Source organism: Culicoides brevitarsis, chromosome 2 (genome assembly GCF_036172545.1).
Source record: "Culicoides brevitarsis isolate CSIRO-B50_1 chromosome 2, AGI_CSIRO_Cbre_v1, whole genome shotgun sequence".
Classification (NCBI taxonomy): domain Eukaryota; kingdom Metazoa; phylum Arthropoda; class Insecta; order Diptera; family Ceratopogonidae; genus Culicoides; species Culicoides brevitarsis.
The window spans coordinates 14,144,572-14,171,173 of record NC_087086.1 but is presented as its reverse complement, the minus strand read 5'-3'; the positions used below and the strand labels follow the sequence as shown (position 1 = coordinate 14,171,173).

The 26,602-nt window shown below is 28.0% G+C and overlaps 3 protein-coding genes across 4 annotated transcripts in view; 2 read left to right on the top strand and 1 right to left on the bottom strand.

Annotated features, from left to right (window-relative positions):
- LOC134832929 (pseudouridylate synthase RPUSD2-like) overlaps positions 1–26,602 on the bottom strand; it is a 228,279-nt gene that overhangs the window by 46,004 nt on the left and 155,673 nt on the right. The gene's annotated exons all lie outside the window — the stretch shown is intronic.
- On the top strand, positions 208–14,468 carry LOC134832043 (uncharacterized). 2 transcript variants are annotated; one of them, XM_063845930.1, is made up of 2 exons: positions 208–306; positions 14,018–14,468. In XM_063845930.1, the coding sequence occupies exons 1-2, from the start codon at positions 276–278 to the stop codon at positions 14,395–14,397; spliced, it is 411 nt and encodes a 136-aa protein (XP_063702000.1). In that variant the 5' UTR covers positions 208–275; the 3' UTR covers positions 14,398–14,468. The 2 variants fall into 2 exon arrangements, with proteins under 2 accessions (XP_063702000.1, XP_063702001.1); XM_063845931.1 differs by lacking the exon at positions 208–306 and adding an exon at positions 10,845–11,005.
- Positions 20,446–26,193, top strand: LOC134829893 (tetratricopeptide repeat protein 14 homolog). Its single transcript, XM_063843187.1, has 11 exons — positions 20,446–20,555; positions 20,905–21,300; positions 21,359–21,435; positions 22,299–22,421; positions 22,488–22,693; positions 22,806–23,422; positions 23,484–23,809; positions 24,507–24,757; positions 24,812–25,252; positions 25,312–25,517; positions 25,578–26,193. The coding sequence occupies exons 2-11, from the start codon at positions 20,931–20,933 to the stop codon at positions 26,075–26,077; spliced, it is 3,117 nt and encodes a 1,038-aa protein (XP_063699257.1). The 5' UTR covers positions 20,446–20,555; positions 20,905–20,930; the 3' UTR covers positions 26,078–26,193.

Sequence of the window (26,602 nt, the reverse complement as noted above, 5' to 3'; positions counted from 1 at the left end):
ATATTATTCTATTGTAATAAAATTATATAATTGAGAGTCGTACACACACATTTCACTTTTTTTTTCCTCTTTCATTCACAACGTTCTTGATGATGATGATGATGGTTTCGCGCGTATGCTCCCTGGTTCTTTATTAATAAATCTCGCTAATAATGAATTCATTACCAATTTGCATTCGAAATTTTTTTGTTGTCTGTGACAAAAGTGGGTTGCGAGCGCCCACCTTTTTACTTTTTTGTGTGTGTTTTGTGCTTTCGTCGTGTGTTATTACATCGATGTCGTGTTGCGAATCGGGGAAACTCGGAGGTATGCCACCATTCAATTTTTTTTTGTTAAATAAGTCAATAGCAGGTAATAACAGGGATGGAGTTAATCCTTTGATGTTTTTGATTTTTGTGTGAACAAATTTTTCTGTGTTGGTAAATTAAAGCTCCAAATGGAAAATAACCACAAAATTTACGTTTGCTTTGATATTGTGATTTTTTTTCATTTTGTGATGAAAAAATAAAATTATTAAAATAAATTGAATAAATGTTGAAAAATAATTAAAACGTAAAAAAATTGAAAATTTATAATTTTATTTTTTTATAAATAAAAAAAGTAAGGAATTTTTTAATATTTTTAATTTCAATAATTTTTTAAAATTATTTTTTCGTTATTTTTAATAATTTTAATTTTAATTCAATGAATCCTTATTTAGTGAAAATAATTTTATATTTTTTTTTTAATTTTTAAAATTAATTTAATTTTAAATTTTTTAATTTTTTTAATTAAATTAATTTAAAATAATATTTTTAATTTTTATTAATTTTTTTAATTTTTAATGAAATCCTTATTTAATGAAAATAATTTTATAATTTTTTTTTTATTTTTATAATTAATTAGTCATTTTATTTTTTATAATTTTTTAAATTAAAAAATTAATTTAAATAAAATCCTTAAAAAATCTTTAAAAAAACATTTAATTGAAATTAGAAATAGTTTAGAACTTTTTTTAAAATAAATAAATGTTTATTTTTTACGTTTTATTTTTCATATTATTTTTTTTTTTATTTTAAAAATATATTTAATATTAAATTTAATTTATTAATTTTATTTAATAATTTTTATTATTTATTTAAATTAAATCTAAATTTTTTTTAAAATTTTTATTAAACAAAACTTTATTTTTAATGATAGGTACTTAAATATTTTTTTTTTAGAAATTTTTTGCTTGTTAATACATTTTTTTTACTTTTTTCAGGAATTATTAAAATCTTAATTCCTTTAATTTAAAATAAAAAATTAAACCTTAAGAATTGAAAACCGACCTTTTAATTTAAACAAAATTAATTGATTCTTTTAATTATAAGGGAAAGTTTTTAAGTTAAATTAATTTAGTTAATCTACACCTCTGAAAAATACCTTTCAATAACAGAGAAAAATTCGTTAAATTAACTACCCTTTATAAAAAATAAAAATTTCTGTGTCAAATTTTTAAGTAGGTACACGGTAATAAAGTTCAGGAATCTTTGAGAGGAGGTAATTAAAAATAAATAAATATAAAATTTTCCGGCTCGTAAGATCGCGCTAGATCATATAACAATTATTTTTGTGATTTATGAACAAAAAAAAAGTATTTTTTGAACAAAAAAATCTTTTTAATTGGCGTGAAACAAAAGAACACAAAAAAAAATAGAAAGGGACCGTTGAACGATGTAACAAGAAAAAAAAAGACCAATGAGAAATCTAGTCCAATCACCGTCAAGCGCTACAAAATTTTACGAGACATTCAAAGATATTTTCAACATTTTTCTAATTATAATATTCGAAGATATTGTTTAGAAAATAGTTGTATATCAACACAAAAACTATCTGTTTTACTTGTCACAAAGACAATAAATTGGCATGTGTCCAATGTGTTTGTGTGTACGACGTACAAATATCTAACACTTGCACATGTGTGTGCGATGTTGTCGCGTTTACTTTTGTCTTTTTCGTGTGTCTAAAAAGTTAGAGAAAAGACAAACGTGTGCATGCAGCTTTTGCCTCGAAGAAACACAAAAAGACGTGATGAGACAAACAACAAAAAATCTATTTATGTCTGGGTTTTCATTTACTATTAAAATCTTTTTGAACTGATGTGATGTTCAAAAAACCACTAGAATGCACAATAATATTTCTTCTTGCATTTGTCGGTGCACGTCGTTCGTCGTCTCGCGTTGTCGACTTACACACACTTACATATATGATTTTCATAAATAAAATTTTCATTGTTGTATTTTTAGAAAATCCATGTGCATATTTATTACTTAACGACTGTCATGCTTGCGAACGTAATTGACAACATCACGCCTCACTTGGACGCGTTCGCTCATAATTTTTCTGGTCGCTATGCATATTTTTTAATTGTTTCATAATTGGTTTGTTATTTCATTATCTGTCGTGCTGTTTATAAATACTGTCACTACAACTCCACCTACGATTTTTTATTTTACTTTCTTTCATATTTTTGATTGCATCTTCAAGGAATTGAGAAAAAATGCGATCGTATGGGTCTGTCTGATGGTTAAAGAATCTTGTAAGCTTTAAAATTTTTAATTATGAAAAAAATTCTAATATTTTTGAACGAATAGAATCTAAGTAGTTTACTATGGATTTACTCAGGGCTTAAAGCGACGCGGAACTCCTCGTAAAACTTGGAGACGAAGTATGGAGGCCGAAATTCGAACAATTGATCGCAATCTCACCATGCGATCCATCGCAACGTTGGCAACGAACCGCCAAAACTGGAGGGAAATCACCGCGACCCTATGCCTCTGAAAAGGGGTGAAAAGGAATTAAGTCAAGCAAGTCAAGTTTACTGTGAGTGAGATCACTATCGAAATGTTTCTGAAGAAAAAGTTCTTATAAAGTTCCAACTCGATGATGAACGTCGAGAATAAGTAAGAGGACTGAGCTTTAATTTTAAACTGCTCTTATTAACAAACCCAAGTGTAGGAATCAGACATCAGGCCTACCGATAAATTTTCTGATGGATTTTTTGGCTGATAAACCGATTATAAGTCAAAGAATTTGCGTTGAGTTTGTTCTTTTTCATTTCTTCCTCGAAGTTCATGTCATCCATTCTCCTGATGCCTCAAATTCGTCCTTTGTGATTCCGATTTTTCTAATTAGAGTACGATTGGTTTGAAGAAATTATATCATAGTATCAGATCGCCAAGTTGGTTAATTAAAGATTTCATATTCTTCGAATTTAGAAGCATTTAGTAATTAGTAGTTGAAAAGCATAAATTTATAGTAATTGCCATTAAAATCGTTTTCAGCATTTTTGTTACTCTTACTGTTGAAAAAGGCACAAGGTTTTCTCTATTCATGTTTTATTGTTCCACAGTCACTAATTTATTGGTAAGGTCCTTTTTATTTTTTTTTTCTTTTAAACTGATATTTATACCTTCGTCAATTGATCGTCATTGAAAGGTAGTAAACTGGATGAAATCTAAAATTACAAAAAAAAGTTAAAAATTCTAAAAATTATAAAAATTAAAAAAATACTTACAAAATTCATAAAACTTGAAAATCGAATGAAAATGCGCTCAAGTCAATTTTCCTATCCACCAAATTGTTTTATCATCTCACACTTTTTTTTTTTATTTAAGAACGACCTTGCCCCCATCATCACCGCCAGCGTCATCATTATCATCCATGCGTAAGTTAGTATCACGTTTTCTCATATATTTTATATTTTGTGGCGGGCGCCGAGAACGTGAACGAGTTCTGGAATCGAGTTTGCTTTAATCCGCTGTTTTTCTTTTTTTGTTGTTATTTCTTTGTGTCTCGGTAAATATGCGATAATAAAAAAATATGGGATGGAACCAAAATTTGGACATGGCATGATTAGCTGTCATTAACACGCACCGAAATTCACATCCAAAGGAATTCAGAGAAAAAAAATTATTTATACAAAAGACGACGGAGGGAGGGTTTGAGAAAATTTATGATGTATAATAACGGAGTTTATTTGACATTCAACCTCATTTGGCGTAACATAATAGTTTATTTTGGATTAAAATTCACTGATTCAGGTCATGCATACGTAATTAAATCAAAATCTAAGCTTATCCTTTCGCAATTATAACTTTTTTTTTATGACGTTTTTATTATTTGAATTCATATTTTTGCATGCAAAGTCGTTTTTTTATGTGATTTTTTTTTTTCAAAAAGGTTTAGTAGAGTCTGCAATATTTAAGTGTACTTCAATGAAAATCTTTAACAATATAAGCGGTTTAATGTAAATTTTATGTATGTTTTAACAGTTTTTTCGTGTTTTGCCATTTGCATGTTGGGTGTGTGCCGCGTGTGTGTGAATTTAGGGAGAGACAAAATAAATAGCAAAGCAAAGAGAAGTGAAAAATACCAAAAAAAAATCTAATCAGATTATTCAGACGAACAGAAGAACATGGAGGCGAGGCATGTGTGTGAATTGTAAATGTATAAAATAAAGAGCGAGAGGAATAAAAAAAAACTTTACAAAAAATATTTCAGCATGGAATATTTTCTCGGTTAAGGTTTCATTTTTTGTTGTATTCAATCATTTTTTTGCTTTGCTTTTACTCGTGCAATTTCAAATTCAGAGGAATTGTTGTGTAAAAATATGTTCATTCATATTCCGAAAAAGAAATTGAAGGAGAAATGACGTGAGGAGGTCGTCAATATGACTCAGGTGAATGATTTGATTCGTACGATTGAATTCCTGTTTTTTTTCTATTCGTTATTGGAAGTCACGATAAATGTGAAATTGAGGGAAAAAATCAATTTATTTTGATCAATTTTTGATTTTTTAATTATAAAAAATTTCAATTTATTTTAATTTTGTCTTTGAATTTATTTAAAATAATAGTTAGAAAAATAAAAATTTAATCTTCAATTAAAAACTCGATTAAAAATCAAAAATTAAAGAAGTTTATAAAAAATTAAATTCATATTGTTTTAATATTTTTTTTTTTTAAATATAAAAATTTAATTTTAATTTAATTAATTTAGGTAATTTTTTTAAATTTTAATAAAAATAAATTAAATTAATCATTTTAAATTAACTTTTTTAAATTTTATTTAAAAATTAATTATTAATTTATTAAATTATTGTATTTATTAATTAAATTTAATTTAAAAAAAAAATAAATTTTAAATTAAAAAAAAAAAATATAAATTTGGTAATAAATTAATTAAATTAAAATTAAATTTCTATAAATTTCAAAAAAAAAAAAATTAAAACAATAGGTATTAATTTAATTTTTTTAAAAATTTCTTCAATTTTTGATTTTTAATAGAAGTTTAAACTTTTATTTTTCAAATTATTATTTTATTTGAGTTAATTTAAAGACAAATTTAAAATAAATTATAAAAAATATTTAATTTTAATTTTAAATTGAAGATTTAATTTTTATTTAAATTAAATTATTTTTCTAATCATTGTTTTAAAATTAGTTAAAAGACAAAATTTTAATAAATTTAAAAATTAAATTTTAAGTTTCCCGCAATTTTTTCGTTTTTCACATATTTTTGCGCGAGACCAATCGAAGGGCGCTTTTTAAATGAAATTATTTCGCGCAAATTGCTCATTTGTGTCACTCAACAATCACAGAGAACGCGAACCTGACTGACACCAACCATCATTTATTCAAATTTATTCATTAATTTATCTGACACAATATGACGAACTGTTTATTTGTTTTGACAATCACGTGTCTAAATATCGCGCTGTATATGTGCTCCTCTCCTTGTTGTTGCGTCATGAATAATTGAGTGAAGTGCGATTTCTGGCAACAATCGTCGAGTTTTTACATTTCGAGGAATTTAAAACGAAAAAAAAATTTTTTGAAGTGTTTAAAAGACTTTTTTCTCTTCAAGTAAATTGCTGCCATGACGTTTTACAGAAAAATGAACGAAAGCAGCTGTAAAGCAATAAAATTCATTTATCAAAGTAGACAGAATAAACAATTGGAAAACCTGCTCGTGCATCTTGCAACATGTTCTTGCTCCTCTCCACAAATGGGAAAAGAAAGAAAAATTATCCACTGATCCCGTAGTTTTTTCTTTTTTGCTACGAGACGAAAATTGCATGCATATAAAATTGTTACATTCAATTTTCTGCTTTTCTCTTTCTCTTTACCTTACTTTCGTCTTCGGATATGGAAGAATCGTGATTTTATAAAAGTTTCGTCTTACAGGTTTTTTTTTATTAAACGATATGCTAAACAAGGAATTCTAAAGGAAATCTTACGACGTCGTGCCATTGTGCAGATTTCAGTTTATTCAATAGATTTTTTAATCCGATGAGAATACGAAGGTAGCGCATAGCAAGGCGTCCCCATTTTATTGCAAAAAAAAATTAAAAGCTTGAAAGTTTGTCTTTGCAGATTGTCACCACAAATCGAACTTAAGCTGCTTGCTAGGCTGTCACGAATAATTAAAATGTCGAAGTAGGTCATTTGCGAGCAGATTTACAGAAATGTGAAAAAAAATGAGAAAAATGTTTTTTCGGATGAATATTAAGTCTTAGAGCTTGAAATGGTGACAGATGGAATCAACAAGAAAAATGTGTTTTGTTTTTTTTTTTGTGTTTTTGTGCGTATTTTCAAGTAAAAAATTGTTATTGTTTAGGCGATGGCTGTCTGAGTTCAAAATCTATCTATAAATATTTCGCACAAAACAATATTTCGCGAATACATGAGTTTTAATATTTTTTTTGTCTCGAAGAAACTTCTAGATTTTTTTAGTTATGAAATTCATATTTTTTTTTTATTTTTGTTGATTTTTCATTTTTAATTTTAATTTTACTTCAAAAATATTTTATAATATTTATTTATGATTTTTATATGTATTAAAAAAATTTATTATTTAAAAATTTAATTAAAATTTATTTATTTAAAATTTTAAAAATTTAATAATTTTTTTTAAATTTTATTTAAAAATTATTTTATATTATTTTTAAAGTATAATTAAAATTAAAAATGAAAAACCAACAAAAATGAAAAAATTACTTTTAAAATGAAATTGGTATTATTGCTTCAGATCTGATATAAAAATTTTAAGTTTATTGTTTTTTAAGTCTAAAAAAATAAAAAAATTTATAAAAATTATAAAATCTTAAAAAAGCTTTTAGGTTAAAAATAATTAATTATTAAGATTATAATTTATTTAATTTTCTTTTTATTTATTTATTTTTTTTTAATTTGGGTATTTAAAGAAGATATTTATTTAAATTTATGACATAATTTTCAGAATTTTTCTAGATTATTTGTGAAAATTTTAATAAAAAAAATTAAATTTGTTTAAATTAATGAATATTATTATTAATAATTATTAAATTTTTAATTAGTAATTTTAATTTAATTTAATTTTTTTTTCTTGTAAAAAATTAAAAAAAAAAATAAATTAAAATATAAGGAAGATTTTCTTAATTTTTCACTATTTTTTGAAAAGATTGTTAAAATTTTTACTCCTAAGCCCTTTTTCTTCTTCTCTTGATTTTGATGAATTTTTTCAATTCTTCAATTCAATTTTAAAATAATTTATTTCTTTTTTCACTTTCAACGATTCATAAAAATTTTTTTTATTTAAAATCCAATTGAAATAAAAAAAATTATTTTTGCACTGAAAATAAATGCATAAAAAATTCTATCCGTTTAATGGTCCGAATAGAATAAAATAAAAAATTTCTTCAGACAGTTAAATACTTTGCCATTTTTCACGTAATGCTCTTATTCTGCCATCTTAAAGGTCTTTCAACTGCACGAAAATAAGTGTCGACTGCGTGCAAGAAAACCTTTTAACACCAATTAAACTGATACAAATCAAAGTCACTTTGCGTTTAAAATAAAAGGCCATAATCTGTTTGTCTGTAAAGTTACACCGAGCAGCATCAAAAACACTTTGCATGCCAAATATTTGTGTGTGTGTGTGAGTCTCAACAAGATGTAAATATTTATTTATTGCCACTGTTGGTAATTTAAATTAGATATTTATTATTTATGAGTAAGATTTACATTTGTAGGACTTTACCTCTTAGATACGGCGCGGCGTATGGTGATATACTTTTGGGGTAATTTCTTTTTTTTTCGCCGTCATTGAACCAACAGAGACCGACAAACAAACCCCAACGAGTGCAAACGAGATAAGAAGCAAGGAGTTGTGTAACTACACCATAAATGGTCTACTAATGCAATTATGACGAAGAAAGTTTAATTAATCTTTTTTGTTTAGATTGTGGGTTAAAGGTGTATTCCTTCGTGAATTTATTCATGACGGTGTCTATGTAAATGTATTCCATATCCTTCTAGTTAAGCAAAACAATGTCTACCGAAAAACAAACATCACGTAACGTCTGTGCGGAGAACACATTGCCACATGTACGCAAAGAACAACTATGCAAATTATTTCAGTTGTTTAAGGAATGTCAGAGAAGTCATAAATCGGATAAGGAAAATTTTCGTAAATGGACGCCACACAAAAACGCACTGTGAAAAATTCATGTTTCGCAAGCTAGAATATCTGCGAGATTTGAAAATTAATTAACCAACAAAAAAAATGTGCATTGGGACAACATTTTGAAAATGTGAACTGGGTCAAAATTTAAGAATGTGCATTGGCTCAAAACTAAGAATAAACTTGAGAATGTGCATTGGGACAAAGTTTCATATTATGGATTAGGACAAATATTCAGAATGTGTATTGGGTTACTATTACAAAATATGCATTGGGGTGCTATTTCAAAATGTTCATTGGGAAAAATTTTAGAATGTGCTAGGATAAAATATGCAAGTCCTTATGCACATTCCAAAATTTTGCCCCAATGAACATTTTAAAATAGCACCCCAATGCATTTTTTGTAAAAGCATCCCAATGCACATTCTGAAATTTTGTCTCAATCCAAATTTTTAAAGGTTTTCCCAATGCACATTCTCAAGTTTTACCCCAATGTACTTTCTTAACTTTTCCGTACAGCACATTTTCAAATTTCGACCCAGTTCACATTCTCAAATATTGTCCCAATGTACATTTTTTGTTAGTATGTTTTGACGTCTCGCAGATATTTTAGCTCACAAGACATGAATTTTCTTACAGTGCGAAGAAAATGTAACGTCGGTCGTCGTCGTCGTCATCGTGAATAGATGTAGATAAGGTAAGAAATTCAATTTATTTATTGCTTAAGGGAAATAGTGTAGTACGGAGACGAGGACAAGAGACTTTCTTGCATGACTTTTACACATATATTTCCCATTAAATGTACTTTCGGTACACAATAAAGAAGTCACAATTATGAAGTAGCAGCAGTATCTGATCAAATAAAGAAAAGGAAAGATAAATGGAATTATAAACGTGTCCTTCCATTTATTTAGAGCATTTAATAGAGTGATAGTTGGGGTCGAGTAGTGTTTTGTTTTCCACTTTTCCGCATCATCATCATCACCAAACATCATCGACATTTAATTTATTTAATCGGCATTTCTTCTTCCGTGAATTTGCAGATGTTCGTGCAGGTTGAACATAGAGGCGCCTTGCACGAAATATTTTTTATTTTCTTTTGAGAATTGACTTTAAATTGCTCTTTGATGTTATTGATGTGCACGAGAGTATGCCAGATGTTTCATTGAGTGACCTCTTCGAGTGTGTAGTTTATCAAATGGAATTTTTCGTTTTGGTGGGAGGAGAATTCTGAGAATTTTTCTTGATATTTTACGATACTACTCAGAAGAATTTTCATTACCAAACAAAAAATTTGAGTTTTTTATGTTTCTGAGACTTTTAAATTTACTGAATTTATTTTTTAAAAAATATTTTTACCAAAAGCTTAAAGAAAAACTTTAAGAATTTTTTTTTCAAAAATTAATTAATTTTAAAATTATTCGAAAATTGTAAAATCACTAAAAATAAATAAATTTTTAAAATTTTTATTAATTCATTTAATTTAATTTTGATTTATTAATTTTATTAATTAATTTAATTAAATAAATTTAATTTTTGTTCAATATTTTTTTCAATTTTATTTAAACTGAATCTAATTAAAATTTTTAGTTGAAAATTTTATCGAATTTAATTTTAAAAAATATAAAATTTAAGAAAAAGCAAAAGTTGTGAAAATCTTGGTAAAAATTATTTTTTTAAATAAAGTCTGTAGAATTTTTTAAATTTTATTGATGATAATATATTTAATATCAGATAAGATTTTAATATTAGAAAAAAAATACAAATCCAAAAAATATATTTTTTTTTTAAATTTTACACTAAAATTTTGCTAAATTTAAAAAAAATAAAATTTTAATTTATTTTATTTTTATTTATTTAAAATATAAAACAAACAAAACGAAAAAAAATCTGAAAAAATATTGAACATAATTGTCCATTTTATTTTCACCCAATTAATTTTTTTTATTGAAATTTATTATATTGAGCAATATGAAAAAAATATTTTTTCAAAAAAAAAAATTTATTTTCTATAAAAAATTATAAAAAAATTAATAATATTAAAAAAATCAAATAAATATATTTAAATATTTTCTTTTCAAAATTTATTTAGGCATTTTATGTTGGACTTTGAAAAAAAAAACATAAATTAAATAAAATTTTTCATTGAATCATCAATTCATGTCATTTCATAAAAACACAATAATTAATACCCTTCAATATTTACACAAACCATTTATCGGTAAATTTTGCCGATTATTTATTTAACTTTTCTCATAACTTGTAGACTTTCTCAGAAAATTTCCGTCGCACTCACACGACGTCGAATTCGACGACCGTCTCGCTCTCCATAAAATTGCGTCTTTTTAGTTAGTTTACGTCTCTCACAATATGGGAAAGTACTTTTTTTATATTTGATAATTAAATTTAATTTTTGTTGTAAATAAAAGAAAGCTTATGTGTTAATAATCATAATATTCAGTTAGTGCCATTTCATTGTAAATAATAAAAATTAAGAAAAAAAAATAAAACTAATAATAATAAAAGTTTAAACAATAAAGTAAGTTTAAATGTTGTTGCAAGTTATTGTTCGTTTCATGCTCATTTTCGAAACTTGTAGAAAACGTAAAAAAAATGTTAAGAAATGTTCTCATATTTATTTATAAATAAATCTACAAATATTTGACATTACACGTGGATCAGTGTACGTCGTACGGATGGCGGCGAGTGAGTGAATGAGAGAATTTCTTGTCAAAAAAATCATTGGTTTTGTGCCAAACATAAACAATACGCCGAGCGACGACGGCAAGGAGGAACAATAGAAACACATCAAATATTTACGCAAATATTCTAAGCAAAACCAGAAAACAATAAATTGATGTCGTTGCTTTGATGTCGTTTTTCGCTTTAATTGTCTCTTCTTGATGTATTTTAAAACTATTGTTTTCTCGGCTCACACAGGAAAATTGTGATAAATTTTTGAATATCAAACGAAGCATATTATATTTATAAAAGATAAATTGTTTGATTTGGCTCGTTCGTCGTTTGTCGCTTCGGTGATTGTCTTCGTTGTTAACTTCAGACGAGCAAGCGAGCGACGTCAACCTAAAAATACGCAAGATTAACAACTGTCACTCACACAAAAGATACATGCCAATCATTTCATGTCTTTTTGCTGGGCTGTTGTAATTTTTTGGCACATGACCCATATATTAATAACCATTATTATCATTAAAGACGACAACATTTGTCCCTCGTGTCCCATCATTAGATTCATTTGAATGATTTTCAAAAAATTCACAAATTGATTTGTGTTTCATCTTTTTCCTTCGCATTTATTGACAGTTTCGTGAATTCCATCATTTTCATTATAATTTGCATGAGTAATGAGCATCATTATTATTTTTGAAGTGAATTATGTAAAAAACAAGTTTCGCGCCACATTACGGAAAAAGATTAAAGAGAAATGAAAAATCAGTTTTAGAGTGTCTGTTTGTTTGACAGACTCAGGTTAAAGGCTAAAAATGACACTTACGAAGATAATAGTTCATCATTAACAAAAAAAATAAATAAATAAAATAAAAAAATAAAAAAAAATTAATTTTAAAAATAAATAAAAAATGAATTAAAATAAAATTTAAATAAAAAAAATAATAAATAAAAATAAATTTAAAATAATAAAATAAAAAAATAATTAAAGTAATAATAAACAAAAAAAAAATTTAAATAAATAAAAATAAAAAATAAAAAAAAATAAACTAAAAATAATTTAAAATTAGAAAAATGCTTCGAATTTTTATTATAAAAAATAAATAAATTAAAAAAATTATTAAAGTTTTTAATTAAAAAAAAATAATTTAATTAAATATAATGAAAAAATGATTAAAGTAATAATAAATTAAAAATTAGAAAAATTCTTAGAATTTTATTTATTTTTATTTAATTTCCACATTTTTATTTAAATTATGACTCAAAGAAAATTCGAGTATTTAATTTTTTTAATTTTTGTAATTTTTTGTTGATTTTTATGACCCATTATCCTCTAAATGTGTAATTTTTGTTATAAAAATTTGAAGTTTTACAAGAAAAAATTACTCTAAAATCCAAACAACTCATCTTGTTTAGGATTTTTGGACCTATTTCTTCCCAAAACGTGACGAGAAATTAAAGAAAAACATTTTTTCCATGAATAAAAAATAAAAAAAAAATAATTTTTTAAAGCTCTTTTTAACAACGATCCCAATCTAATGACAAGAAATCAGTTCAAAAACCAAAAAAAATTAAAAAAAAAATAAATTAATTAATTAATTAAAATTTTTAAAGAGATAATTAATCAATTAAAACCACAAAAAACTAAAAAAAATACTAAATTTTCATTGTGAGTCATATTTTAAACTTCAGATTCAAAATTTAGCTCACAATGAAAATTTTAATATTTTTGATTAATTTTTCATCTCGAGCTCTTAATTTTTTGTTAAAAAATTTTCTATTGTCTAAGAAGAAAAATCACTCAAAAAAGCCAAAATCACGAGTTTTTCACGGAATTTCCTTCCGAGACGTGGCGCGAGACGAATTTTTCTTTTTGAAATAATGTAAGCAATGAGCATCATCATTATTAGTAGTAATTGTAAAATTTTAATTACAAACACATGTTTTTTCGCCGAAAAAGTAGTTTAATACATTTTGTTGCTACTGTACAAATTCATTCTAAACATTCATAACTTTTATTACTATTTATTTGTATGAAATACGACGAGTGTAAAACAGATACAACTTGTAGCGAATGATCGGCCGTCGTCCATTGTAGTCCGCCATATGACGCACTTTTAAAGATTAATGATGTAGCGTCGAGATATTCGAAGATGAAAGAAAATAGATAGAAAATCGAACATACTACAATATGCGAAATTCAGCCGTGAAATAACGAGCTAATTTTAACAAGCACTTAGATTTTTAATGGGAATGAAGTGAAATGGGAATGATTTAGTTTTTAAAGGCCGAATTTTTATTTGTTTAGATTATTTTTATGAAAATTGCATTTTTATTTATTTGAAAATTTAAAGAAATTTTTTTTGAGAAAAATTCAATTTTTAATTAATTTTATTATTAAATTAAATTTTTCTAAGTTAATTTTTTTAATTTAATTTAATAATTAATTTTTTTGTATTTAAATTTTTTTTTTTTAATAATTTTATTTTTTTTTCAATAGTTTAGAGTGCAATAATTTTTGAATTTTGAAAAAAAAAATATATAATTAAAATTTTCTTTGATATTTAAGATTATCACTAATTTTATTAAAAAATTAATGAAACTTAAATTTTAAGAAAATTTATTATTCAATTTATTTTAAAATCAAAAACTAAGATTTAAACTTGTAAAAAATTTTGAAATTTTATTTATTTTAATTTTTTAATTTTTTTTATAAAATTATGTTAAATTACTTAAATTATGTTAAAAAAATTAAAATTTTCTTTTTTTCATGACTTTCTTTCGTTAATATCATTAAATTTTAATCAAACTTAAACAACAACGAAACCCATCATTCAAAAATGCCAAAACTCTTCTCTTCCAGAACCCCTTAACACGATGGACTACTCGCCAATTAGAACGTACGATGACAATCACGATGCCCCTTGGTATCGCGAATACCTCATCATGAGTCCAGCTCTAATCATCGTCATTCTCGTTTTCGGAATATTCATCCGACTCGTTTGGTATCGCCGTTGGTTGACAAAGGAAATCGAGCTACTCGACAGCATCGAAGTGCCTCCGCCAAAAGAAAAGATGAACAAAAAAACGCAAACTACAATAACAATTCACGACGATAATCCAACAACATCAAAATTGGAAGCTGAATTAAAAGAGCTCGACGCCGAAGTTCATTCGACCTTTCACGATGATCACGATGGTCCCATGAGTACACCCGCGATGGTTGCAGACTTTGACTTGTGAAACGACTTTCTAACGCGACACCGCTGATAAAGTGTCATTTAAAATAAAAATAAAGTTGTGATGATTGCCTTTTCATGGAATGTTAACATTTTTTTTATACTTTGATAAAATTTGTACGCGCCCACAAAAAAAAATCGGTGTACAACGACAATTATCTGGCTCGTTTTTTACCACATTTCAGAATTTGATTTTTGGGAAAATGCAGTAAAATGCTAATGGTTTGTCCGTCTGTCCGTTACGGTAAGTTTTTTTGCCATTTGCTAATTCAAACTTTTCTTATTATATAGTTTTAAGTGGTTTGTGGAAACTATAAGCATTTGGATAAAAAAATCGTTAAAATTTAGGAAAACTCGGAAAATTCATGAAAAATTTGCTAAACTTGGGAAATCTAGAAAAATTTTTAAACAGTTAAATGTCCATGTGAGTTTCATGAGGAGTAAAAATTAGTGGAAAACTCGGAAAATTTGTGGAAAGCTGGAAAAGCTTTGTAAAAGCTCGGGAAATTCATGAAAAATTGAAAAAATGTGAGAAATCTAAAAAATTTTCGAAATATTATAATATTGATGGGAGTCTCGTAAGCAATGAAGAATGTGAAAATTTTTGGAAAAATCGGAAAATTTATGGAAAAATCGGAAAATTAATGAAAAATTTGCTAAACTTAAGAAATCTTGAAAATTTTTCAAACAATTAATTGCCATGTGAGTCCCATGAGCAATATAAAATGAAAAAATTAGTGTAAAAGCTCGTAAAATTTGTGAAAGCTGGAGAAATTCATGGAAAATTGAAAAATGTGAGAAATCTTAAAAATTTTCGAAATATTATAATATTGATGGGAAAGCAATGAAGAATGTGAAAATTTTTGGAAAAATCAGAAAATTTGTGGAAAATCGGAAAATTTGTGAAAAATCGGAAATTTTGTGGAAAGCTTTGGAAAAACTTCGGAAAATTCATGAAAAATTTTCAAAAAAAATCAAAAATTTTCTTTTGAAATATGAAAAGTTAAATTTTGTGGAAAATTTGTGAAAAATGCGGTTAAGCTCTTAATTTCAACGAATCCTTTTCATTCTATTTCGCTGTTTTCAGAGTATATTTTGCATGAACGTGACGAATGACGGTCCCTCGAGGAAAATTACACCTTCTGTCGCGGAATGCGTACCCTTTTTTATCGGCTTATTAACCACAATAACAACAACAAAGGTAAACTGATTGTCGTGACAAATTTATTTTTTATTTAAAAGACACGTACAGAGGGAAAAAGCTCATAAAATCGGACAATAAAAGTGTCTCCCACTGGTAGTTCGTGGAAAAAAAAATATGTAACAAACAGAAGTCTAAGAGGGAGTTTTCCCTGTGTAAATTTGCATAACAAAAAGAGAGAAAGAGGTGTAAGTTCATGTAAATGTTAAAACAAAAAAATTCGGATTAAAACAATTTTTGAATATAAAGTAAAAGTTTTGCCTCGGTATCTCTCGTTTTTTGACAAGTGAAACTTTTTCACTTTTTTTTTGATATAAATTCCTAAATTTATTACATCACGTAGAGACGATGACAACTCGACCTCTCTCTCGTATAAAGTTGTATCAAGTGCACTATCTCAAAGGACATATGTTTTAATAAATAAATGAAATTTGTGACACGCGTTTATTTTTAATAACAAATTTTTTGTGTAACTTTTGTGTGCGCCGTCAAGCAAATGTCCGATTAGAATAAAAGTCTCATCAAATAAAATTACTCCCGTTCGTCATGTTTTGCTAGTTATAATGTTTATACATGATGTCACAATCAACAGTCGTCCCCCTCTGCCATTTGTAGGAAAAAAAAAAAAGATATGGAAAATATGATAAAATACTCAAATTATGTCCTGTCCATGATCCCTGATAAGAGAAATTGAAGCAATTTCATTTGTGATGTGGACCACAATTTATCTTGATTTTATTCAATTCCATGCTGTTTATGTTTGCTCATTTCAGTGAAGTACTACCAGTAGTAGTTGTCGTCGTTGTAAAATCTACGCTCTAAAATATGCGAAGGAAAAAGATATTTAATGACCTGAACGTGAAAAATTCTTATCGAAGGACATTTTTGAGTAAAATATCTACGGAGAAATGCAAGACAAAAGGACGTGATTAATGAGATTGAATCAAAGACATTTGTAAAATTTATTAAAAGTTGTCAGTCATTTTATGAGTGCAATCATAGATGGAGAACTACTTAACGGAATGTGGGTGTAGGTAGGAGATTTATGCCATGTGGTAAGGAAATGGTTGGAATCAGGATTGCTAAAATTTTTGACTTGAACTAAAGCTTATGTGAGTTAAATGTAGTTTAAGTTAAAGTCAAAGAAAATATATTTTTAGTTTAAGAATAAGTTGGAATAAGTTTAAGCCGAAAATCTTTCGATTTTTGTTCGATCACAAGCCATTTGACTTAATTTTTGCAGTTTTGACTGCAAATTAATAATCAATTCGATTTTTAAGAGTTTGATGGTAAGTGTATTTAGAAATTTTCGAGTTTTTAAAATTATTAATTTTTTGAAAATTATATTTTGAAAAAAAGCGAAATTATTCATTAAAATATAAAACCTTTATGTTTTTTTTTCAAATTTTTGACATAAGCGCATTTTTGTAAATAAATTTATTTTTTGTCTAAAATATTTAAATTAAATTAAATTCTTACCTAAGAAACATTTTTCCTTTTTATTCGATTTTTTTACAGAGTCCTATACTTTTTTACGATATTAAAGTCTTAATTTTAATTTAGGTGAAGTTAATCTCAACTATATTTTGAAGAATTACAAAGGTAATAATATAACTTATGTAATCATTATGGAAAGATGAAGTCAACAGATATTAATGATTCAACTTTTCATAGAAAAACCAACCAAAAGTAATTTGCCTGATCAACTAATATGGAAAAACCAGAAAAAGATCTTAACCATTAAAAAGTATGATGGCCGTTTTACTCTTTTTCCAAGTCGTGCTTCACCTATCACCTAAAAAGGACCCAACGTTGTTTCGCTGTCGTAAGTTTGGCAACAACGCGGGAAAGAACAAGGAAGCAATTAAGGCACAGAAGGCACACAAGGCATTGGTCATCAACGAGCATATTCATTGTATCACCATGTGCCCGAATTGAACGCCACCATACAACCCTCACGTTTCCAGCAATCTGAAGTGCCCGAGGTGACTGTTTCCTCAAAGTCGACAAACACATTACGTACAAGACTGTGCATATTGAGCGTACGGACTTTTGTTAACAGTATTGAAGTAACTAAATAAGAAAACCTGAATGAAGATCCTTCGATAAGAATATTTCTGGATAAAAATATAAACTATTGAAGAAAAAATCAAGTTTGAATCAAGATGAATTTTTGTCATTGTTAAAATATCCTTACTACATGTCAGTAAATCTGCAGGAATGACCTAATTCGGAAGAAAGATTAATTGCATACATATCAAAATCATTGTTGTCAGATACCGAGGCAAAATATTGTCAGAGCGAACATGATGCGGAAATATCTCTTAGATATTGAACTCAGATAATCAGTCATTGTGTCAAAAGAGTGTCAAAGAAGTGTGTTGAATTCGATCGAAAACATGTGTTAGTTTTTTTTTTATTCTTTTAATAACCATCACGAAAAATAAGTTAAACAGACAGACTCTTAGAAAATGCCCCAACTACAATTTTTAAATTTAAAACTTCTCGCTTAGTAATTTCTGTCAACTCTAAAGCCAATTACTAACAATAGAACATAAAAATCTCCAATCAGAACTCAAACCGTTTCCACTATTCACCATTGAGCACGTAATTGATAGCGGAAGGAAACAGTTTAATGATTGAAGAACACTTGATTGAAAACAAAGGAAACGTATAGACAGACAGATTAAGTGATTACTGTAGAATCCAGAGATAGATTTTCCGAAGCAATTCATCAATTATTCATAATCTCCCACTTTACTTCTCTCCGTATGCCATTGTCGACTCGGTTGTGTGTGAAATCTTTAAAACAATAGAGGATCAATATGTGCGTCGAAAAATTTCCGTATACACGAAGTAACAAGTGAACTTTATTTACATACAATTGATTTGGCATGAAACCTGATCAAAAGATACGGAATGGGTATCCGTAATCAACGCCTTACGTATCGGGCAGTAGCTCATGCAAATAATAACAGACATTAACTGCCTGAAGCGTAATTCTTTTGCTACAATGGTTCTATACGCGAGTGAAATCATGATTGCATGACGACTTCTTTTAACACGCAATCGGCAATCCTAATTGTGTGAAATTATTTGTAATGGAAATGATGATGGGTGTTACCGTGTCCATTAAAGTCTAATTGATTCAAAGTTATTTGGCTTTTGGCAAAAAAAAAGTTTTCCATTTTTTTTTTGGTTGAATTTTAATTTAAATAAAAAATTTATCAAAAAAAAAAAATATTTTAAAAATACTTATGTTTTATATTTTATGGAAAAATGCTCTAAAAAGTAAAAAACAAAAAAAAATTAAAACATGAAAAAGAGAAAAAAATTGCGAGTGCTACCATTTTAGCTTTGTAACTTTAGCAAAACTTCAAAAGTTTAAGCTTCTCATGATTTTTTTTCTTGTTCAAATTTTTATGAATATTTTATTTATTTTATCATTTTTTATTTTAAATTTAGTTTTTTATTTTATTTTATTTTTTATTTTATTTTTTAAATTTATTTTTTTTATTTATTTATTTTAGTTATTTATTTTTTTCAGAAGTAAAGTTTTTTTAAATTTTAATTTTTAATTAAATTCATTCCAGAAATAAAAATTTCTTCAAGTTTCCAACAAGTTTTTCAAGTGGAAACTTTCCCAATATAAAACTGAAACAGTTTAATTTAGTTTTAGACCCAATCAACATTTTTAAATTTTGTCCCAATGCACATTTTAAAATTTTGCCCCAATGCACATTTTAAAAATTTCCCCCAATGCAAAATTTCAAAATTTGTTCCAATGTACAAACTCGTTACTCAATATTCAACTAAAACCGTGAGACCAAGACAGACACTATTGAAATTTCAATAAAAATAAACGTCAAATATGATAATTAATGAAAAAGTTTAATAAAACGAACAAAAATCGTTCAACAACTGACAATTCATTAAAAATTAAAATTCAACCGAAAAAAAAAATCAAATATTTTTTATTGGAAAAAATCATCACCCATCGTGTTGCGCGCTCGCTCATATACTCACAGGATATTGCTTAATTGTTATTGATGTGCATCAGCACTTATTTTACACATCAGTGGTTTTGTTACCGCAGAAACATTTCAATTATTTATGTTTGCTACGGTCAATATTTGGTCAAATCTATTACATTTTTTTTTATTTTTATTAAAATTTATTAAGTTGATTTTCCAATTATGAAGGTTTCAACCTTCATTTTTTTTGCAACTTTCTAAAAAATTTTTTTTTCTACTCACCCGTTAATTTTTTTTTGTCCGTTTTATGAAAATTTTAATTAAATTGTAAAACTCAACTTTTGTCTGAGACAAAAAAAAAATAATTATTTTGTTCTTTATTGTCTGCATGCCATTGACATAATTTGAACAAGATTTCTAATAAATAAACAAGCAAAACGAGTTTCGCATTGTTCATGTACTATAATAATTAAAATTCTTTCTTTTGAGCAAGTGTGTAATAAATTTGAGGAACAATACCGTACGTTTAGAGAGAGTTAAAAATATCATAAAATATCACAAAAGAATGTCAAGCATCGCTCTTTTCTTGTTTATAAATTAATTATTTACGATAAACAAACGATAAAAGACACGTGCCCGTGTGTTTTAACTTTATTACTTGACCGTGTGTTAAAATTTGAAAAAACCACGTGACCATTTTTAACGGAAAAAATTCGAGTTGTGGTTTGTATTTGGCGAAAACGGTAGTGAGACGAATGAAATTGATAAATCCAAGTTTCAAGTTTCTTGTACAAGTCGATTTACTATGGGACCCATTTTTGATCCCAGTTTCAAGTTTCTTGTACAATTGTTGTACTCCTGATGTTTGTTTACAGCGAAAATTATTGTGATGAAAAACGCCGAAATCATCAATTAAAAGGAATTTTAAGGGAAATTTGAACGTTTCTAGTGTGAAAAGAGTCTTTTCGAAGCTCGTGTGTTACGAAGGTAAGTTGTGATCGTGCGAGAATCCACTCGAAAATTCTTCCAAAAAAATTGTGTGTCATTTTTTCAAGGCCGCGTTCTTTCGGTTCTTTCAAAAATTTAACAAATTTGTGCGATTATTCGATTTTTGTCAAAAAAAAAAGTGTTCAAGTGTCAATTTTCACGAAAATCTTTCAATTTTTGTTAGTAAAAAAAAAACTGAAAGACTTTTCCTTAGCGCTGCTTTTAAAAGCACATTTCGCGAATCGGTAGCCATTTTTGTCAAGCCGGTCATCGATTAAATATTTTTTCTTTTGCGCTACGAGGTTTGTCGTCGTCACACCTCGTTCATTGTTAGCAACTTGTTTTTTAGCACAGAACCAAAAAAAAAACAAAGTGATGTATCATTACGGCGATCCAAGAAGTGCTTACGGGCATTTGGGAGGAAATCTTGCTCCGCCAACGACAACAACAGCTGCCAACACGAAGCCACTGAATGCGGGATTGATTGCTCGCAGCATCTCGTACCATGGATTGCCGCTGCAGAAGATGTGGGAAGGCGAACGCGGCGAAACAGATCTGCAAAAACAGGGAATTTTGCATCCGGATTACTCGATGTACCAACAGCGACAGAAATATTTGACGTTCCAGGACAGGGCGAAGCGTTTGCGATTGCATCAATTTATCTCGAAGAAGGCCGATGAGATTTTCGATCAGAATTTGATGGTTGGAGGACATAATTCGGAAGCGGGATTTACAGATAATAATGGTGAGTATTGAGTTTTGATGGAAAATGTTAATAAATTTGATTTTTTTCGGGATTTTAGATTCGATTGTCCAAATTCCTCCCTATGAGATTTTTTTGAATGTGGATCCGTATGAGAGGACGAGGCATTTTTTTCAGGTAAGTTTTAAAAATACAAAGAAAATTAAATAATTTTGTCCAAAATTTAAAAAAAATTAATGAGTTAGGATCAAAAAAATTTTTCAAGTGTGAATTTCGATGAAAAACGAAATAAAAAATAAAAAATAAAAAAAAAATATAACAAAAAGTCAGAAAAATTCTTAAAATTTTTAACATTTCAAAAAATTAATTAAAAATGTTTTTCTAATTATTAAAAGAATTATTTTATATAGGTTTTATTTTTTTGTATTTATTAATTAATTAATTTATTTAACAATTTTTTTCATTATTTTATTTAATTAATTATTTTTTTATTAAATTGATATAATTTCCAATAATTTATTAAATTAGCTTTTTTAAAATTTTATTTTAATTTTTTTTTTTTTATAATAATTTATTTATTTTTATTTTTTAAACCTCCCTAAATTCCCTAAAAATCTTATTTTTTATAAAATTAATTTTTTTTTCAATTTATTATTTTTTTATTTTTTTCTTTAATTTTATTTACGGTTTTGTTTATTTTAAAGTTCAAATTATTTTTTGGTAATTTTTCTTTAAAAAATTAATTAAACAAAATTTTAATTAAAAATTTTATATAAAAGTTTATTTATTGGAAATTTTTGTTCTTTTAATTATTTTTTTTTATTTAAAATTTTAATTTTTAAAATTATTTCTTATTTTAATTTTTTTAAAAATATATAATATTAAAACCTTTTTGAACTTTTGTGCCTAAAAAAATAAAAAAAAAATTTAAAATGAAAAATTAGACAAAATTATTTAATTTCATGTAAGAAATTTTGACGTGAAATTCATAAAAAAAATATTTCAAAAATTTTAAATTATTTTTTTTTTAAATATTTTAGACCATCCAAGTAGGAGACATTGTCTACGGAAGTGTAGCAACTGTGACAAAAGTGCATCTGCTCATTAAAATAATCTGTGCCACGGGATCCATTCAACGCTTTGTCGGCGAACTCGGAATAAAAGTATTAAAAATCAATAAAAAAAATTTAATAAAATCCTTGAAAGAGACAAATTTCTTTCCTTTTTAGGCGATGTTACCTATGGCGAATACCGTGCCAGTGTTTAATAAAATGCACGATCGCTACGATGTGCATGATTATGTGTGTTGCGAGGTGTTAGATTTGAGTCCGGAATCGCAGAAAATAGTGTTGACCATGAAGAGTGCATTTCCGCCGCGTAAGGATACGCCGCCACTTGGTCTGATAACGACAGACGATTTTCCTGATGTTTACAAGTAAGTCGTCTGTGCGTTGTGTTGTGCGCTTTGTGTGATTTTTTTTCCGTTTTTTCATTGAAATTTCCTTAAAATTTAAAAATTAATTTTAAAAAATTATTTTTTCTTTTAGAACCGCATCGGAGAAGAAGAATTTCACGTACAACGAGGTTTTGGAGAACGACACCACCTTCAAGAACCCCAATTCGGAGGATGTTTTGTTCGAAGCCCTTGGATTGAACCCGAAAGAGTATTACACCAACATGACCAGTTTGAAGGGGAAATTTCCCGCGAACGAATATGCATCACAAATACGTCAGGAACAAGCCAGCAAGTGGGCTTTTCGTTCTGTCGCCGAGGGCATTGAACATTTCAAGGAGGGACGTCACAGCGAAGCTTTTAGTTGCTTGAACAAGGCACTCAGCATCGATCCGCGGAATGTCGAGGGACTTGTAGCGAGAGGAGCTCTTTACGCCAATAGCGGGTCCTTCAAAAAAGCCGTCGAAGATTTCGAAGCCGCCTTGCAAATCAACAATACTCACGCCAATGCTCGAAAATACCTTGGGGAGACGCTTGTGGCTCTGGGACGCAGTTACGAAGACGAAAATGAATACGACGAGGCATGCAAAGCGTATCAGGATTGCTTGAAAGTCATTCCGATGCACGAAGAAGCCCTCAATTCGTTGGAATATTTGAGGAATAAGCAGCAACCGAAGATGATTGTGCCGCCAACGGAGCTTGTCTTGCCACGTAAGAACAATTTTCATCAATTTTTAACAATTTTTCATCGAATTTTTAATTTTTCTTTTAGCTTTGAACCTCAACAAGGGAAAATCAGAAACTTCTAAGAGTCGTGACCGACATTCGAATGACAAAAAACGCAAAGAAAAGTCAAAGAAGAAGCGAAAAAGACGCGATTCCTCGTCGAGTGACGGTTCATCGTCGAGCGGATCGAGTTCGAGTAGTTCGCGTTCCTCTTCTAGCTCATCCAGTTCCGATCGATCGTCGAAAAATACGAAGGGAAAGAAAGGAAGAGATAATCCATCGCCGTTCTCGCAACAAATGATGAAGGCAGGAAGTCAGTTTAATCAGTCGTTTGGGAATTTGGGTGCGGATACGGATGATTACGAGTCAAAGGTAAATAAATTTTACACTTTTTTGATATTTTTTTGTTCTTCAAATTATGAAAAAATGTGATAAAAAATTAAAAATTCGGGGAAATCATATTTTTTTTCTGTTTAATTTATTAAAAAAAAAATATTTTTTTTCTCTAATTTTTAAATTTTTTGCAAACTTAATTTATCATTTTAATTTAATTTTTTAAATTAGTTTCTGTCTGATTTTTTTTTAATTTTCAAATTTTTTGAAATTTTTACTAAGTTTTCTACATTTCAAGAATTTTTATTTTACATTTAAATATTTTCCGATTTTTTCTTTAATTTTTAAATGTTTTGAAAATTGAACTAAATTTTTTAATTTATTTTTTTTTTATTAATTCCTGTCTGATTTTGTCTTTTATATTTAATTTTCTAATTCTTTAAAATTTTACAATTATTTTTTTAATTTTAACAATTTTTTTATTTTTCTTTAATTTTCGTTTTTTTTTAATTTTTTCATACTTTTTTTTTTATTTTTGGTTTGTTTGAAAAAAAAAAAAAATTTTTTTTGCACAAATATTAAAAAAAATATATTTTATAAATTTTCTTAAAATTTTTTATTCTCAATAGTTTTTCATTATTTTTTGTCGGTTTTTTCATAAAAAATTATTAAAATGAATTTTGAAGCGGATTTAAAATGAATAAATTCACATTTTTAAAATAAAATTCAATTTTAGGTGCGTCAATTTTTGGACATGGCTCGCGCTGACGATGATCACGAAGACAAAGTACGCAAATTGATCGAAGACGCTGCTCGCTACCAAGAAGAACGAAAGAATTCGGACTCAAAATCCAAGAAGAAAAAACGCAAAGAGGAGAAAAAAGCGAAGAAAGAAGCCAAAAAGAAGAAGAAAAAGGAAAAGAAAAGCAAAAAATCCAAACTCGACTTGAATGAACTCGAAAATGCGAAATTACGCGAGGCTCTGAAGTGAGTTTTTACTAAAAATTTTTCTCAAATTTTTTTTACCGAAATATTTTTCAGGATTTTCGAAAACTTACCCGTTCTCGACGATCTCGGCGCAAAATTATCCGAAATTTACGGCAACAAAAGTGACGCACTTACTGAAGCTGGCAAATCGGAAACAGACGATACGAAGCAAAACAAATGGAAAATGTCATTTTCGAACAAAGATGATCCCCGAGGAGCTTCCGTTGCAGGTCCCAGTAAAATTCAGTCTCGCACAACGCGTCTTGGCAAAGGAATGACGCCACCTGACTCGGATAACGATGATGATGGGCGTTCAAATGCCAAGGAACAGCCAAAATCGAAGTTTGTGACGCAACAACCGACGATGCCGAGAATTCCCTCGCCTCTCAAACAGTATGGACGAACTGTTATGACGTCATCGCAGAATATTGCAGCGATTCCTCCGGCTCCAGTGAAGTCAGGCCCGGTTGTTTTGGATAAATTCGGGAATTTCCGGTAAGTTTAATGAATTTTTATTAATTTTTTACGTGATTTTAGTCAATTTTTAATTTTAGATTGGCAAATGTCGAAGCAGCTCAGCCCGTGACGATGCCAGAATCGAATGATCGAAGATCAAGAAGTCGTTCTCGTAGCAGAAGTCGCAGCAGGAGTCGAAGTTACAACTACAACAATCGTCGACGACGTTCTCGGAGCAATTCATCCGACTACCGACGACGACAGAAGAACAGAAGATCCACTTCGCGTGACTTTTATCGACGTCGTAAGAATTTTTTCCTCAAAAAATTTCAAATTTCATGTTAAAAAAAATTTTTTTTTACAGTCGCCATCAGTCGCAGTCGTTCCCGCTCCCCAGTTCGTTTCAACCGCGATCGTCGTCCTCCCAACAAACCTCCATACAATTCCTACCAAGACCGAAAACGTTCCCGTAGTCGTGGTTCCCGTTCCCCCTTGAGCCCAATTCGGGCGACAAATCCCCTCGGAAGACCCTTTGGAGGCGGCAGGGGACGCGGAACGGGCAATCCTGGCAGATGGATGCGCGGTGGCGGCTCCAATCGTCGTTTCAATAATCGCGATCGAAGTATGTCACGTAGCCCAGTGCGTTACAACTCGAATCGTCGACGCGATTATCACGACGATCGCACACGAAGACGTACGCGCAGCAGAGATCGCGACAGAAACGACAAACCAAAGTCCAGCAGATCGTCGGAAGCGAAAACGAATGACGCTGCTCCAGCATTGGCGATGCCTCGAAGCGACAATAGCGATCCGCCGCCACCTGGAACGGAAGACGATGTCGCCAATATGCTCAAAAATCCGTAAAAAGGGCTCTAAAATATTTAAAAAATAATAAAAAATTTCTTTCGTTTCAATGAAACATAATTAACTTTAATTATTTTTGAAATTTTTTTCGTCCTTTGCTTTTGCGCGAAATTATTTAAAGCGACGCCTTATTTCGCGTTTAACATTATTTTATTCAAAATCCTTTCGGTGAACAGTGATACTTGCAGTTACAGATGAAATATCGTGCCGGTAAGACGTGAAGTGAAAATATTTACAAAAAAAAAAATATAAATTTAAAGTGTATTAAATAATAAATAAAAAAAAATTAAAATTAAAAAATAAATAATTAAAATTAAATTAAATAAATTATGTGAAGTGAAAAAAAAATCGAAAAAAATTAAAAATAAAATTAAAATAATAAAAATATTTAAAAAAAATATAAAAAAAATTAAAATAAATTTTTTAAAAATAATAATGGATTAATTATCATGAATAATTAAGCAGGTAAGTGCTACATAATTCACAAAATTGTTCAAAAATAAAGAAACAATTAAATATTTTGAA